The sequence below is a fragment of the Vulpes vulpes genome, chromosome 6 (genome assembly GCF_048418805.1).
Source record: "Vulpes vulpes isolate BD-2025 chromosome 6, VulVul3, whole genome shotgun sequence".
NCBI lineage: Eukaryota > Metazoa > Chordata > Mammalia > Carnivora > Canidae > Vulpes > Vulpes vulpes.
In genome coordinates, this window is record NC_132785.1 from 88494896 (window position 1) to 88509605 (window position 14710).

The window sequence follows — 14710 nt, forward strand, 5'->3', positions numbered from 1 at the left end:
CCTATGTCTCTGCCTCTCTCTCTCTGTGTGACTATCATAAATAAATAAAAATTTTTAAAAAAGGACTAATGATTGAGTCAAAAACCAAAATTGAAAGGTATAACCTTACTTTTGGTTATTTTACTTTGGAATGAATTCACATACAAAAGAATCTTTTTTTTCCCAACTCATGGCTGATTTTTGTTTAGCTTCTATCACTTAAATTCCTATCCACAGGTAAAAGGACAGAATACAAGGAGCTTTAAAGCTGAATTTCATATCCAGCTTTGGAAATAAATTTATAGAATCTGAATAGGGCTTTTAAAAATTTTAAATGAATCATGCCTCGTGCAAGTCTTTTTCAAAACAAATGTTCTGAAAACTTTTTACACTATTTAAAACATACCACCATACATTTTAAGAGTCAATGATACAACTAGAACAATGCTGTCAAATACAGCCATCACATCGTCCCAGACCCACATTTCATTTTATTCTTGAGACAGTATACATTACAAAGACTGTAACAGTATTTCAGTACATTGGACACAAGTGAAAAGAGTTCCATAACAAAGCATGTTTGAAAGCCAGTAGTGCACAGAAAAACAATAAGAAACGTAAAAGCACAAAGAAAAATGTCATTTTAAAGAGAGCTTGAAGTCCCTGCATCCTTTTTGCACTGTCATGCTGTGGCCTTCTTCATTCCAGGATGTGGGATGAGCAAAAAAAATAAAATAAAAAACAAAAGAAATCTTTGGAAATGTGAAATGTGCATCATGTGTATCCACGATTACAATATAGTCCTGAAGAGATCAAATAGGTCTGCATCTCAGATGCTTTAGGATTCTGTGGGCTAGCAGAGTTGATTGCACAATAACGCATGTCTAGCTTCCCTGAAATCAACCTGAAGCCCTGTCACAACCTGCTTGGCTGTGGGACACTAGGGGGAAGCTAGCCTTTTTCATGACTTGGATCTTTGGGCCTTCAGCCAGTTAAGGGTTTCTAATTTGGCTAGTGATGGTCCCTCCCCTTTGCTAGGAAAAAAATCTGCCATGAGCCAGACTGTCCTACCAGTGAGCACAGGCTTTTGCAGAAAATACTTTCATTTTCAGCTCTCTGGTTTGCCTGCTTTGTAGGATGCATTCTGCTGTTGTTGTGTTTTGACTTGATTTTTTTCAATAAAGATCTCTTGAGTCTATGTTTAATCAGACCCCTATGGGCTGGATGCACTGATCCAGTCTCCCAGACATGGCTGGTTTCCTGGATACAGCAGGGTTGCAAACCTCCAAACTAAGGCCACAGCCTCCACTCAGCCAGCGCCTCTGCCGTGCTATGCCACTGCATGTGATGACAGAGCAGGTTATCCATGGTGGAGCCAGCTTGTGCAAAAAGAACAACTTCACTCGTCACTTTCCAATGCCATTATACATTGACCACAGCTCCATGGTTGGGCCTTACACCACACGAACAAGAACACCACAAAGCTCCAGCATCCAAATGCTCCTCATACTGGAAGCAGGCCACAGACATAGAGACCAGCTCACCGCCCTCTCCATGCACATATGAATGGCAAGAACAAAACAGGTATTTCAGAGATGCCATGGAGGCACAGAGAGATCAAGGGGAAAGGTCAGACGAGCTCAGCTCACCCGGTGCATTGAGAGACTGCAAAGAGGAATGCAAGCTCAGCTGGTGGGGTGAGGATCGGAAATCAAAGTAGGATCTCCCGGGGAAGCTGGGTTGTAGATTAAGGGTGGAGGAGAAAGGACTCATTCTACGGAGCGGCAATCTTTCCGAAGGCACTGGAAAAGGGAGTGTCTGTTCTTCTGAATCTGTGTCTAGATGTAAGATCAATGCAAACTAGAGATCAGAAATCTGCTATGGTTCCCCAAGACCTGCCTTACCAATGCATTTGCACAAAGCCTCACCCATCCCGCAGGTGCCACAAGGCATTTACAAAACCAAAGTGGCTTTGGGCCGGGAGGGCATTCTCAGCAGATCAGGACTCAAACATCATGGACAAGTGCTTTCATTTGCCCCTATTTTTAGTGGTAGATAAAGTATCTTGGAAGGTTTCCTTTTCATTAAACTTTTTAGAGTTGAATTTAGAAACTCTAGAGGTAGATTTTACCCATTGATGACCAAGAGTAATACTTTACCCGCCTTCAGCTACCTTGGAATTACTACCTGTGCGGCAATGGCCTATTAAAGGGTTTCTATTTAGATGATGATTTTCTTTAACCAATTCTTTGCTTTCCCATAGTTTTCCCTTTTCTCTCTTATATATATATTTCCACTTCTAAATGGATGAGATGATTTTTCTATACTAGCATACTCAATACTTGTTCTTTGAATAAAAGAAGATAGGACTGAACAAGTAATCAGATAAGGAGTCTTACCTTTGTTTCTGAATTAAGATCAGACCCCAGGGATGCCACTTGGACATCTCTGGTTCTCTAATAATAAACAGTCTGTGGGACAGTGGTGAGGTGCGTTGGTGGCAAAAATGTCTTTATTTTCAGATACTTGGGTATGGTGTGAAGATCACTAAATTACAAAAATCACTCCTTTCTGTTTTGTCAAACAATAGTTGGTTCTATGTAGTAGGGTGGTTCCAGTCAGAGATAGATGTTTTACCAATTGGGCCTTCTTAGAACACAGTGTGGACAATAATAATTTAAGAAGTAGAGATGGCATGATATGGTAACATTCTATGTCCAAAACCGAGGAACTATCTTTTCATTACAAAAACAATTTTGTTTTAGGGGATTGTTCCTGAAGATGTTCCTGAGAATATTTTTCTGGCTTGAGTCTGTCAGCATGCTTCTCTGTGTTGAACATACCCTTGTCCTATAAAAATGCTATTGTGGGCATGTTCAAGCCAAAATAAGTAGAGTGTGTGTATAACATGATAATATTTGAAAAGCTCAGAACAAGGGCACTGACTTGTTTTAATTGAATACTGTCAAGAGTCAGCTGCATTTTAGTTTCTCCATTTACAATATTAAAGTTAGCTTTTCAGGCTTTAATCTTATCCTTGGAAAAGTTTTTGTTTTGTTTTGTATTGCTTTTCAAGAAAATTATAAAAAGATCTCAGAGTAAAGGAACTGTTATTATGGAGTTAAGGTGTTGTATTCCCAAAAATATATATTCAAAGTTTCTTCTATCTAAACTTCATATAATTTGGGTTACATGACATAGTGGTCATTTCTTTGTTCAGAATCATAAATCAGAAATGATTCCTCTTATAATTGTCTCAAGGGGGAATTAGTCTTTTAGTTTAATGGAAAATTTGAAGTACAACCCAGCATCATAAACTGACATGGGCTTTGATTAGGGAGAGAAGGCCGCATTTATGTCATAAGAGATTTTTTATTAATAAGAATTTGCTTGGAAATGTATTTTCACCAGGTGGTAGCAATCAATTCATTATATTGAAAATATTTGTTGCTTTAAAAATTAATGAAAAGGATATGCATAGTGAAATTAATTCTAGAGTATATGAACCTCCAAGTTGTCATCTGAAAACCAGTGAAGAAATGCATACAGAATCCAGACCTTGGGTAGCATTTCTGAGCCATCATGAAACATACTCACCTTTCCTATTCTGAGTACCAAGTTGGTGACGGCACCACTCTGTGGGGTGGGGCTGAGAGTAGCTGTGGTTATTCATGGGATTAATTACTTGACACTAGAATAGTTATTGTTTTTCTAACCTTTTATGTGGATCCATTATTTATTGATGACCCAATTTGCCTTGACTCCTCTCACTTTTGAATGATGTTCTCTTTTCAGGCAAGCTTATTTAATACCCACATTATCCAATCATCCCATCTCTTTTTTTTCCCCACCTATGGCCTCCCATACCCTTCAGCTGGGCCCTTACCCCATTTTCTCTAAGGAGCTCCTAAAAAATATTTCTTATCTCATCATTAAATCTTTCCAAATGAATTATGAGAGGGAGAATGTTTTCCACCTAATCCCAGGTTTAGCCAGACTAAACAAGCAAGCAGTGCTCCTTTATGCCCTTCCCCATAGACACATAGTACAAATATTTGGTCAGTTGCCTGTAAGTCATCCATGTTACTTGATATTATCTTAGATTTCCGGAGTCTTAGAGGAAGACACTTGGGAAAATCTGGGGACCAATCATCAAGCTTTCCCTTGAAATATCCTGGGTTGAGGAACTCATTGTCTCTGGGCAGTCCCCTTCAGTTTACTGCCATTGCTTATATTTGTCTGGATATACCTCTTTGGGAGCTCCACTTATCAACTGTAGCATTATTCTCTGGGGCCAAGATCACTAGTTTTTCCAGTATTTGAGTGCAGTCACCAATCCCCTTTAAATCTTCCCTTTTCTGGGCTAAAAATAATCTATTTCCAGCCCTTTTTCTATGCTATGAATTTCAAATCTTAACTCTCTTTGTCTTGCCCTTCTGGACATACTAAAAAACATGAACCAAAGACACTAAGACAATATTGGGCATAGTATTGCCACTTCCTGGTTTAGTCAATTACACAACTCACAATGAACATACACACAGCTATTCAAGGGTATATTTTATGCTATACCCATGGGATGCAGGAAGGATACATCCCACTTCCTCATCTCCCCTTGAAAGCACAACTGAGAAGGGCACTTGACGGGATGAACACTGGGTGTTATACAATATGTTGGCAAATTGAACTCCAATAAAAAAATATTCAAAAAAAAAAAAAAAAAGCACAACTAATGAGATTTGTAGAAGACTTCTCAGCCATTAATGTTCTATTAGCCAAGACAGATAGGAACAGGGTTTATCTCTACTCACTCTCCACCCAAACAAACACATGATATGGAAGCTGTTTCAGGTCATTGCTAGTATTCAGGATCATTATTATTAATTTTTAATGTATAGATAGGTCACTAGAAGAAAAACAAGTCGCAACTTAAAAGATTTTAAATTTCTTGTCACATTTCACGACTTGCAGTGACCCTGTCTGCTGAACAGTTTTGCTGAATAAAAACAGCTTATCGGGGAAGACCAATGGAAAGAGAAGTAGAGTGCCAGCTGAATACTGGCATGGTGACTCTAGGCACAACTGGAATTCTGGGGTGAGGACTGTGCTTATAAGGGGAATGTGTCAAGACACACTTTCAATCAACTTTGTCATTGACCACTATTTTCCTCTTGTCCTTGCCCAGACTGCTTTCCCTTTCCAACTGGAATTGGCTGGATTCTGGAGTCAAGGCCTATGCTTAAAAGAAGCCATCAAGAATAATCAAAGCAAAGAGCAGCTGGGGAATCACACTTATTATTTATTGACTTTGGGTTCAAGGTGAAAAAAGAATGTCTAGGTGGTATAGTCCTGTGTGGCTTATGGTACACGCTTCTTTTATTTATTCACTTGTTAACATTTATTGAACATCTACCATGTGCCATTGTATTAAAACTGGGCAGGTGGGAAACATGAAGTTGAAGGGAGAGCTGACCCTAAGAAAAAGACTAATTTAGAGAAAATCTTCTAGGAGTAGAATTTCTTGACTTATCCCAACATGTACAGGGTATGAAAGATTTCTGCATTGTGGTAGAGTGATTTGGAAATATTCCTCACCAGTCTGTGAGGTGTTATTTTTGGAATTTGAAGAGGAAAAGCAAACCGACAGGGCTTCCTTATGACAGTGTACATTAATGCAGCTCTCTCTCTTTTTTTCTGCGACTGGTAGAATTCTTGGTTATCTTTTTGTCTGGTAGTGAACAGCTTCATAACTCAGGCAGCCCTGGGGTATTGGTCCAATAGGACGGGCGTATTTCAAAGCCCAGAAAGATGAGATATATCAGAACTGCACAAGCAGCATTAAAGATGAGTTTCAGTTCAATTATAAACCAGCTATAAAATAATTCGCTTTTGTTGGGAAGAGTTTAAAGAGACAAATGAATGAAGGAGGCTAAGTTTCCTTAAATGATCTAATACGCATACAAAGTCACAATTATGTCCAACTTGTACATAAGTTACAGTGAAAGGTGGTATTTTAAGCTCTTTTAAGGGTGGCATTAATTGCAGTTGAGGAGTGAGAAACAAATCTGTTTTTGAAAAAATTCCTTATAAGAGAAGAAATGAAATAGTCTCTTACCACCCCTGGGACAGTTGCACACTTTGTCACCAAATCCTCCACTCCAATTTAGAATACCATGGCATTATTTATAAGTAACTACCATCAGAAGAACTAAAAATTCCTGTATTTCAAATAGATAGAACAGATTCCAAAGGACTAATCTGCTCCCCAGAGTATCAACTGCAAAACATATTCCCCAGAACCAAATATAGGGTCTGGATTAAATTCAGTACTATGGGAAAATTCAAGAAATTCACTGGGGTATCATGCATGTGGTCAAAATTAAAAGGAACAGACTATCTCTCTTTTCTGGGCTCTGAAAACTATCACATCTCTTACTTTGGATTTTGTAAAATCTACCCAAATTTGTTCAGGTATGATTTACCTACCTTGAGGATTTTGTCCTGGGAATGCACATTCTTCTAACTAAGTAATGTTTTGGGAGCTCTGATGCTCTGAATTAAGAAAAATAAAGCAGAGGCATAGGAAAAATGATCTCCAGTGGATGATATACTCTTCCCTATACAATCCTTTATCAATAATTTTCTATTAGTGTTGAATTCTCAGTATCATAAGCAGAGCTCTAAGACCTATTAAGACCCTTGCACAAGGCGGAGGTGTCTATGCCTGTTCATAGCATTTTCTGAAACAGTTAACAGATTTCAGCAGTAATTTTGAAGAGAGAAACCATACAAGAAAAGCAGGGGTACAAGTTGAAAAGAACTTGGAGGTTATCTGCTCTAAGTCCATAGTGATAGAGATAAAAACAAAAACAAAAACAAAACAAACCCTGCTCTAAACCAAGAAAGCCCTCCCAATACTCGCCCACCTGTCAACACAAAAACAACAAAACAAAACCCACTGAATTCCAGAAAGGTTAAAGGACACTGCCCAAGTTACACTGCCTGCCGTGGTAGGACAAGATAGGGACCCAGGCAGGATCAATTCCAGGGGAATAAAATTTTGGGAGTGACAGGGCTATTGCTTCTCTTTCTGTGCCTTGGAAATGTATAAAAGGTAGTTTATACCACAGGCCATGGCGTCGTAGGGCATGAACAAAGTTTGTGGAGATGAACCTAGTTATCATTCTTTAAATCTTGTACTATATTGAGTGAGGGTGACTCTTCTCCAAATGGAGTGTTCTATGGACTGGGGCAATTAGGGATTGAAAGCCAATACATCATCCTCTCCTTTGGAATTTTGGTCTTGGGGGATGGTAAGTAGAGGAGTTCCCTGCTGGTCTTCTGAGACTGGGTGAGGTTCTTCACCCCACCTGCCCAAGGTTACAAGTTCTCTCGGGGGGGGGGGGGGGTTTAATACATCAGGATTTAAGAGCGCTGTACTTACATTGCTCCAAAATCGCTATAAAATATCTGCAAAGAGATTTTGGACAGATGCATCTGGGGCCATATGCTGCTTACGTCACTGAATATTCTTTGGGTTAATTTATTTCAATGCGTGGAAGAAGGAGATATCACATTGGAAGGGGTAGTATGATGCTAATAGCCTAAAAGGGATAATAGGCATTTTAATTTTATGAATAACATCTTCTATGCCCTTTTTTAGAAAGCATTTTCTAAGATGTAATTTTAAGAATCCTAACCCTTTTATTATCATTAGAGAAGATAATCCTGAAAAGTGTTGGGGAGATGACTCCTGTGGACATTCAACTAAGAAGATGCTCTCAAGCATCTTGTCTAAAGCCCGATCCTCCATTTATCACCATTTACCTTCTCTTCAGTTTCCTCAACAGTTGAGATCTGGAAGGCTGAGAGCTCTTGCCAAGAATGGCTCTGTGGTTTCAGTCAGAGCGGCTGCAAGTCCCAGACCTCATTTGGTAGGGTCTTTTAAGGACCTGGGAGATCTGGCTCTGATATTCCTTTTCTTTCCCAAGTAGCCACCTGTCCCTGCCAGCCAATAGCATGTTCTGTTACCAACAGAGGAGAAGGGCCTCTCACTTTGGGGAGGGAGGGTGAGTGGGTGAGAAATTGGAGATGCAGAGACAGAAGAAAAGGACAGGACCTGAGTAGGAGCTTGTATATGATGCTGGAAAGGACAGCCTCTCCACACCTCCTTCTTAAAGGAAGAGTGTTATTTTTTTTTTCACCAAAATTCTAACATGACTCTTTGAAAGTGTAAAAGTCCATTTATTGCTGGGGTTTCTGGATAAACACATGAGGCAGCTACACGATGCTGCTGCATTTTGACAAGATGTTTTCACTCACTTAGCAAACAGACTTAGGATAGATTTCCCTATTTCCTCCCTGTGCAAATAGCACTGTTCTAATGTCAGCCCCAAAATGCACCAGGCAGTGCGGGTTGGAAGGCCCAGGTCTGACATGTCACTTAATGTCTCAAAAGCTTAATTTTCCCATTTGTAAGATGAGATAATAATCATACTATTTCCTCCTAGAGTGTGTGGTAGGTGGAATAAAGGCATGCCCAAAATGTCCATGTCATATCATCCTTGGAATCTGTTATCTTATGTGGTAAAAAGAACTTTGCAGATGTAATTAGAGTAAGGATTTTGAGATAGAGAGATTATCCAGATGGGCCAAAGGTAATCACAAGGGTCCTTATAAAACAGAAGCAGGAAGCCCAGAGTCAGAAAGAGATTGGAAGATGCTACACTGCTAGCTTTGCAGATGGAGGAAGGGGCCATGAGCCAAGGAATGCAGGTGGCTTCTAGAAGCTGGAAAAGGAAAGAGAACAGATTCTTTTCTAGAACTACCTGAACAAATATAGTCCTATTGATACCTCACTGTTTGCTTAGTGAAATCCATTTAGAATCTGACCTCCAGAAATGTAAGGTAATAGATTTGTGTTGCTTTAAACTACTAAGTTTGTAGTAATTTGTTACAGCAGCAATAGGAAATTAATACACAGGGTAAGTCTGGAATATTGCAGCAACAGAACAGGAGGGGGGGTTTGCATTAGCAGTGGGGATGGAGATATAGTCTAAAGTCTTTATAATTATTTTAGGGTGAACAAAAAAAAATTCCTAGTTTTTCCTTAGGACCTTATAGCAAAACATAGAATGGCTAGTTTTTATACAGTTCTTCTACTGGATTTCGGTATTCTTAAAAAAAAAAAAAATTTGTTGGCTGTCATGTTGCTGTCATTTTTCATGGAATCTTTTAATGGACAATGAGAAAAGTTTCTAGAAGTTCCCTGACACAAAATGAAATAGGGTTTATTGCAATAGTTTTCTCATGGTATTTTGTATTGTGATTCAATAAAGCCTTCTGAGATATACCTAATCCGTTACCAAGGATTTCAGATAAATACTGACTTTTAAATGTTAGATGAAAATATTTTTACAATTCATTTTACACTTTCTAACTTTCTTAACCAGAACATAAACCACAGAATCCTCTCTTTTGACTTTTTTTGTGGGGGGGTCTGTTCTCAATTTTCCCAGTTACCTTCCCTACTCACCAATCCCTTTCCTCTCTTGTAATGTGATGCTCCTCATCTGCTGCAGTCTTCCCAAGTGGGTCATGAGCTCAGTGGACTCATGTATAAAGTAAGAGTAAGCAATAACTGAGTGAGACCAAGGACCCCGCTGTAAGGACAGCACAGAAATGTCTATACCTGAGCTTTGTCCTTTTTACCCCAATCAGAGGTCATTGTCACTTCTTGATTGTAAGATAACTATCTAGATTTCAGGTGAATATCTTAGCTCTAGAGAGGTGAGGTACCATAAATTTTAGGCGCTCTGAGTCAGGAGTCATGGAGTTTAGGAAGGAGGAATGGAGTCTCTATGCTCTAGGGCAGGGGACACACCTCATGCATCTTTGTGATCCTGGACCCAGCACAGTGCCTGACAAAACTTAGGTGCTCCATTAATGTTTTTAAATGAGTGAGTTTTCTTTATCATAGTCCACTCAAGGCCAATTTTGAAGTTTTTGCCTTGCATACAGTTAATCCTGTTTGGATTTCTGTCTGTCCATCTGGTTCTCTGTCTACCCTCCTTTTTTGGATCATATTCATTTTCCCTGAAATATGTTGTAACTTATTTCATGTAACTATTAGATGTAAAACCATCAGAATATGACTTCTATGGAAATACAAATGTAAAAGGCCCTGTTGCTTGTTAGTCAAAATTAAATTCTAAATAGCAGAATTAAAGTGATTTAAAAAAAAATGGGATGGTTCATACATTTCTCGTATAAAATCTAGCTGGAAAGCAATTGAGAAACACAGATCAAGGACTTTAAAAGTGGGGGATCCCTGGGTGGCACAGCGGTTTGGCGCCTGCCTTTGGCCCAGGGCGCAATCCTGGAGACCTGGGATCGAATCCCACGTCGGGCTCCCTGCATGGAGCCTGCTTCTCCCTTTGCCTGTGTCTCTGCCTCTCTCTCTCTCTGTGTGTGACTATCATGAATAAATAAATAAAATCTTTAAAAAAATAAAAAGAAAAGGACTTTAAAAGTGTTTATACTCCTTGGTCCAGTAATTCCAACTCAAGAATTTGTCCAAGGAAGGTAATAAAGATTTGTGTTGGAGAGTATTGATTGAGTAAAAGTGCCACCCTTCATGTTCTTATTCCCCCAAAGGACTCTCACCTCTGCTAAGACGGTTGAAGCATTCCTTGGTAATTTTTTCCCCCCAAGAGAGGGGTCAGTGAGAGATCCTCTTTTCAGCCAGCTGAGAGTCTTAGTGAGTTATTTGAGCCCCAGGAATGTTACCTTTGGTCTATTTCATTTTCTCTCCAGATTCAAGAACAAGAAAAAGGTAAGTCTGTTTAGATAGGTAGAGGGAAAATAGGTTAAAGTAAATAGGAAAATATCCTATTCTGTTCTCAGCCTTGTATTACAAAAAAAAAAAAATTGTCTTTCAGGAGTAGAGTCTCCCAGACAGAATAAGCCCCAGAACTACGTAGGAAGAAGGCCTTGTTACATAATGGATATTCTTTTGCAGATAGTTTCAAAGACTGTGACATAGCCATGAGGGCTATTAAATGAATTACTTTAAAAATATATACAATGAGGGATGTGTGCCACATTTTAAAATTTCATTAAGGTTCTTAATTGCTTACAGTTATATTTCTTCTTAAGTCAAGGTAATTTGGCTTAGATCTGTGACTGGCTTTATTTGCATGGCTCTCTTAGGTACATTCCCAAGAACTCTGCCTTCAGGAACTAATCACACTTAAACTCACCTAGTAATGCATTTTTCTTTCCTTTTCTCTTTTAATAACACATTCTTTATAATTTCCAATGAATTAAATTATTTTTCATTGTTTTCTTGACTGATCCCTGGATATAAATGATGTCTTCCTGCTAGTCTTCCTTCCCAGTGGTTATAATTACTTGTAAGTATGTAACTGGTTGTGTCTGGTTTTTCAAGGCCTATCTCTCCTCGTAGACTGTAAGCTCATAAAAGCAGGGGTGACATCCGCTCAGCCCTCTACACCCACAGTGTAGCACACAGTGAGCCTTTACCAAGTACTACCCAATAAATAGATAAACAAACAGAACTGCTTCTGGAAAAAATGATCAGCATTTATAACAATGTGGACATCTGATCTCCCCTGCATAATGTTACCTGTAAGTCAGCAGATGGTTTTATGATAGTTCAAAGAGTATAAATGACAAGTGGTTTAGACTTTGGACTAAATGCATGTAAACACAAGCTAGACTTGCTATCACATATGAATCAGATCCTTCTGTAATACAGACTTTTGTTTTGAACTTTGGAAAAGGGTCAGCTGTTGCTAAGAAGACTGCTAAAGATCTTGTTACAGTAGAAAGCTGAAATGAACCACCACATCATCCCCAAGAACAGCAAACAAAAAGCAACGTCCAAAGCAAACCTTTCCAGGAACTGTAGGAAGAAAGATTAATAGAGTATAATATAAGTTCAGTTAATTTATTGAACCCTGTCAATGGCATTTTTCTCACTGATTTCTAAAAAACAAAAAAATATATATATAATTTTTTAATTCTATAGGCTTTCTATATTTTTACAAGGTTGATCAATTTTTTTTAAATTAGCTCTTCATTATATATTTTTTTCTTGCTTTCTAAACCTTGTCTCACCATGTGAATGAGTTAGAATGAGGGAGAAACAAATAGAACAAACCAAAGTTATGGAGAAAGTATGTGTGTGAACTTTATTTCATCATGAGAAAATCACTTCTGTGCAGTAACAGAGAATACTGATATATCTACACGATGATAAGGTTTTCTTTGTATTTAGATACATACCTTATATTTGTACACAATATATAAAATTCATGGAGGAAATTAATTTCTACAGTACAGTTTCTTTGTTGGAAGAGGACTTGTTCCGTTAGTTTCTTTTAGAAAATGACCCCCAGTTCTGTGACTGTGGTACCAGGGATCGCAGTTCCAATCCTGTAATTTATTAGACACCATAATCTTATGAACAATAAGAGAAACTGAGAAACTACATCCTCCTGCAGGATGAAAAGAGAAACATGAATGCTCAAGCTGCTATGCTAGTAACTGATTTTAGCGGAAGAATATGATTTCCATGATGTATTATGAATAGAAATTGTAGGTCTCATGATACATATTAGCAACATTGCTGCAAACTGTCTCCCTGCTCTGATGGCATGCACTTCACTCGTCAATCAAACCGCCTTTTACGCCCATGGGAAATGAGGCCATCATCATGAAGGGCCTTCTGCATTTGTAGGCAACTCTTGGAGGGCTTTAGCATTTAGGCAGGGTACTTGGGAAAAGAGGCAACAGCTCTCAAGGAGACAGGTCATCCCAGAGAGACATTACTAAAATGATCATTCGGGAAGCTGTCGCTACCACATCCCTCTAACCCAATGGGAATAGGTCGTGTGGGCATTTTGCCTTCAGTGAATCCTTTGCTTTGAATAGCATCCCTCACAGACTTACAACTGCTCCCCAAGCATGGTTTTTATGGCTAGGGGCCCGTCAACCTTGCTGTGGGATTTGAAGTTGTGCTTGTTTTTAACCATGTGAACCATTTTAAGGGTGATTGGCACCAGCCAAGGTTTGTGGGAAGTGGGAAAAAACCACCACCACAGTTCTTTGAGCTAAACATCTTGAATTTGAACAAAATCAACACAATTAGTTCTGCAGAGGGAAAGTATGGGGAATGCCAGGGGGGGTGACTTCTATGATTAAAATGACACCCAAAAGGTCTGAAAATGCTTTGGCACCGACCACAAATACCTCTTCATAAAGGTTTAATTTCATGTGCTGTGATTGCTTTTTAAATGAAAGTGTTAAAAGCCTCAGAGGTGATACCTGGTCATCAAATGCAAGCCCCTCTTTTGAGAGGAATGGGTTGACTTTGATGACCAAAATATTTACAGTACGGCCAAGAAGCAAAAGTTCTCTGGGGCTTGACCTTGTACGATGGCCCTTGATGGCCTAACCCAGCCTAACAGGATGGGCAAAGGTGAAAATGGCGAGGTAATGCGGAGTTGCTGGTCATTTCCTGTTTGGTGCCCACAGGAAGCCTCAGTCGTGGTGCCGCCGGCCTCAGCTTTGGGAGTGAGATGGAAGCGGTCCGCGCTGGGGAAGCCAGGAGTGGCCGACAGGCCCTCTCCAAACAGCTCTAGCACCCCGCACCCCTCGGAAACACGTGCAGTAACACAAATCCACAGCTGGAAAGAACCTTGGCCCCACCCTCACAAACAGGCAAGTGCTACAAAGCAATTTAGAATCATCTGGGTAAAACTGGCAAATGATGTGTATCGTGGAGAATGGGAGCCTGCCCTAGAGCCTAGAATACATTTGTTTCACACACTGGGGGTGGGGGACATTCAGGCCTTCATTTTTTCAGCGTCTTCAACTGCAGCTTATTTAGTGTTATCAAAGGAAGCCGACGCCCCAGGCCATTTGAACTGCCGCTGTGGACTCTTTGGTTTGATCACATCCACATACCATGGGCTCTCTAACGCACGGCAGGAGAGGAACAGCGGCTTTGTGCCAGAATGCAGAGCAAGTCATGGAAACACTTCAGAATTGTGGGCAGTGGTGGGGTTACCTCCGGGCTTGGCAGCCACGTTAGATGCCTCGCAGTTCTCGCTCTGAGGGATACTGCTGAAGGGCCTTACCCTCAGACGTTTGGAGGACCAGGGTCTTGCTGTACTGGCTGACTCCTGTTTTATTGAAGGCCTTGATGCGGGCATTGTATGTGCTGTTGAAGTGAAGACCGTCCACGGTGCACATCGTCTCCTTTCCGACATACACTTCCTGAGGGTCAACAAATAATAGGCTGCTGTTTAATGCCAGCCCTCGGGAGGGCTTAGGGAGGCAGCGTCACTCTGTGGTTAAGGAGCTAGCATTTTGGTGTCAGCCTGATCTGGATTCAAATCCTGTGGGATAGCAAACCACGTAATTGACCTTTTCATTTTTTTTTTAAGATTTATTTATTTATTATTTGAGAGAGAATGGGGAAGGGAGGAGAGGAGGGAGAGGGAGAGACAGAGAATCTCAAGTAGACTCCCCACTAAGTACGGAGCCCAATGTGGGGCTTGATCTCATGACCCTGAACTCATGATCTGAGCAGAAACGAAGAGTTGGATGCTCAACTGACTGAGCCACCCAGGAACCCCTAATTGGCCTTTTAAAGTCTCAGTTTCCTCATCTGTAAAATGGGGACAGATGAGTTTATGAGGTT

At 40.0% G+C, this 14710-nt stretch overlaps 1 protein-coding gene across 20 annotated transcripts in view; it reads right to left on the minus strand.

The window, feature by feature from the left end:
• The window catches only part of TRIM9 (tripartite motif containing 9), a 109233-nt gene that overhangs the window by 9530 nt on the left and 84993 nt on the right, over positions 1–14710 (minus strand). For 12 of the 20 annotated variants that reach the window (XM_072761549.1, XM_026000713.2, XM_072761548.1 and 9 more), the window contains exon 7: positions 14145–14283. In XM_072761549.1, the coding sequence (XP_072617650.1) occupies positions 14145–14283 (139 nt within the window). Of the gene's footprint in view, positions 1–1628; positions 1818–12168; positions 14284–14710 lie in introns of those variants that run through there. The other 8 variants (XM_072761542.1, XM_072761541.1, XM_026000707.2 and 5 more) reach the window with 2 other exon arrangements.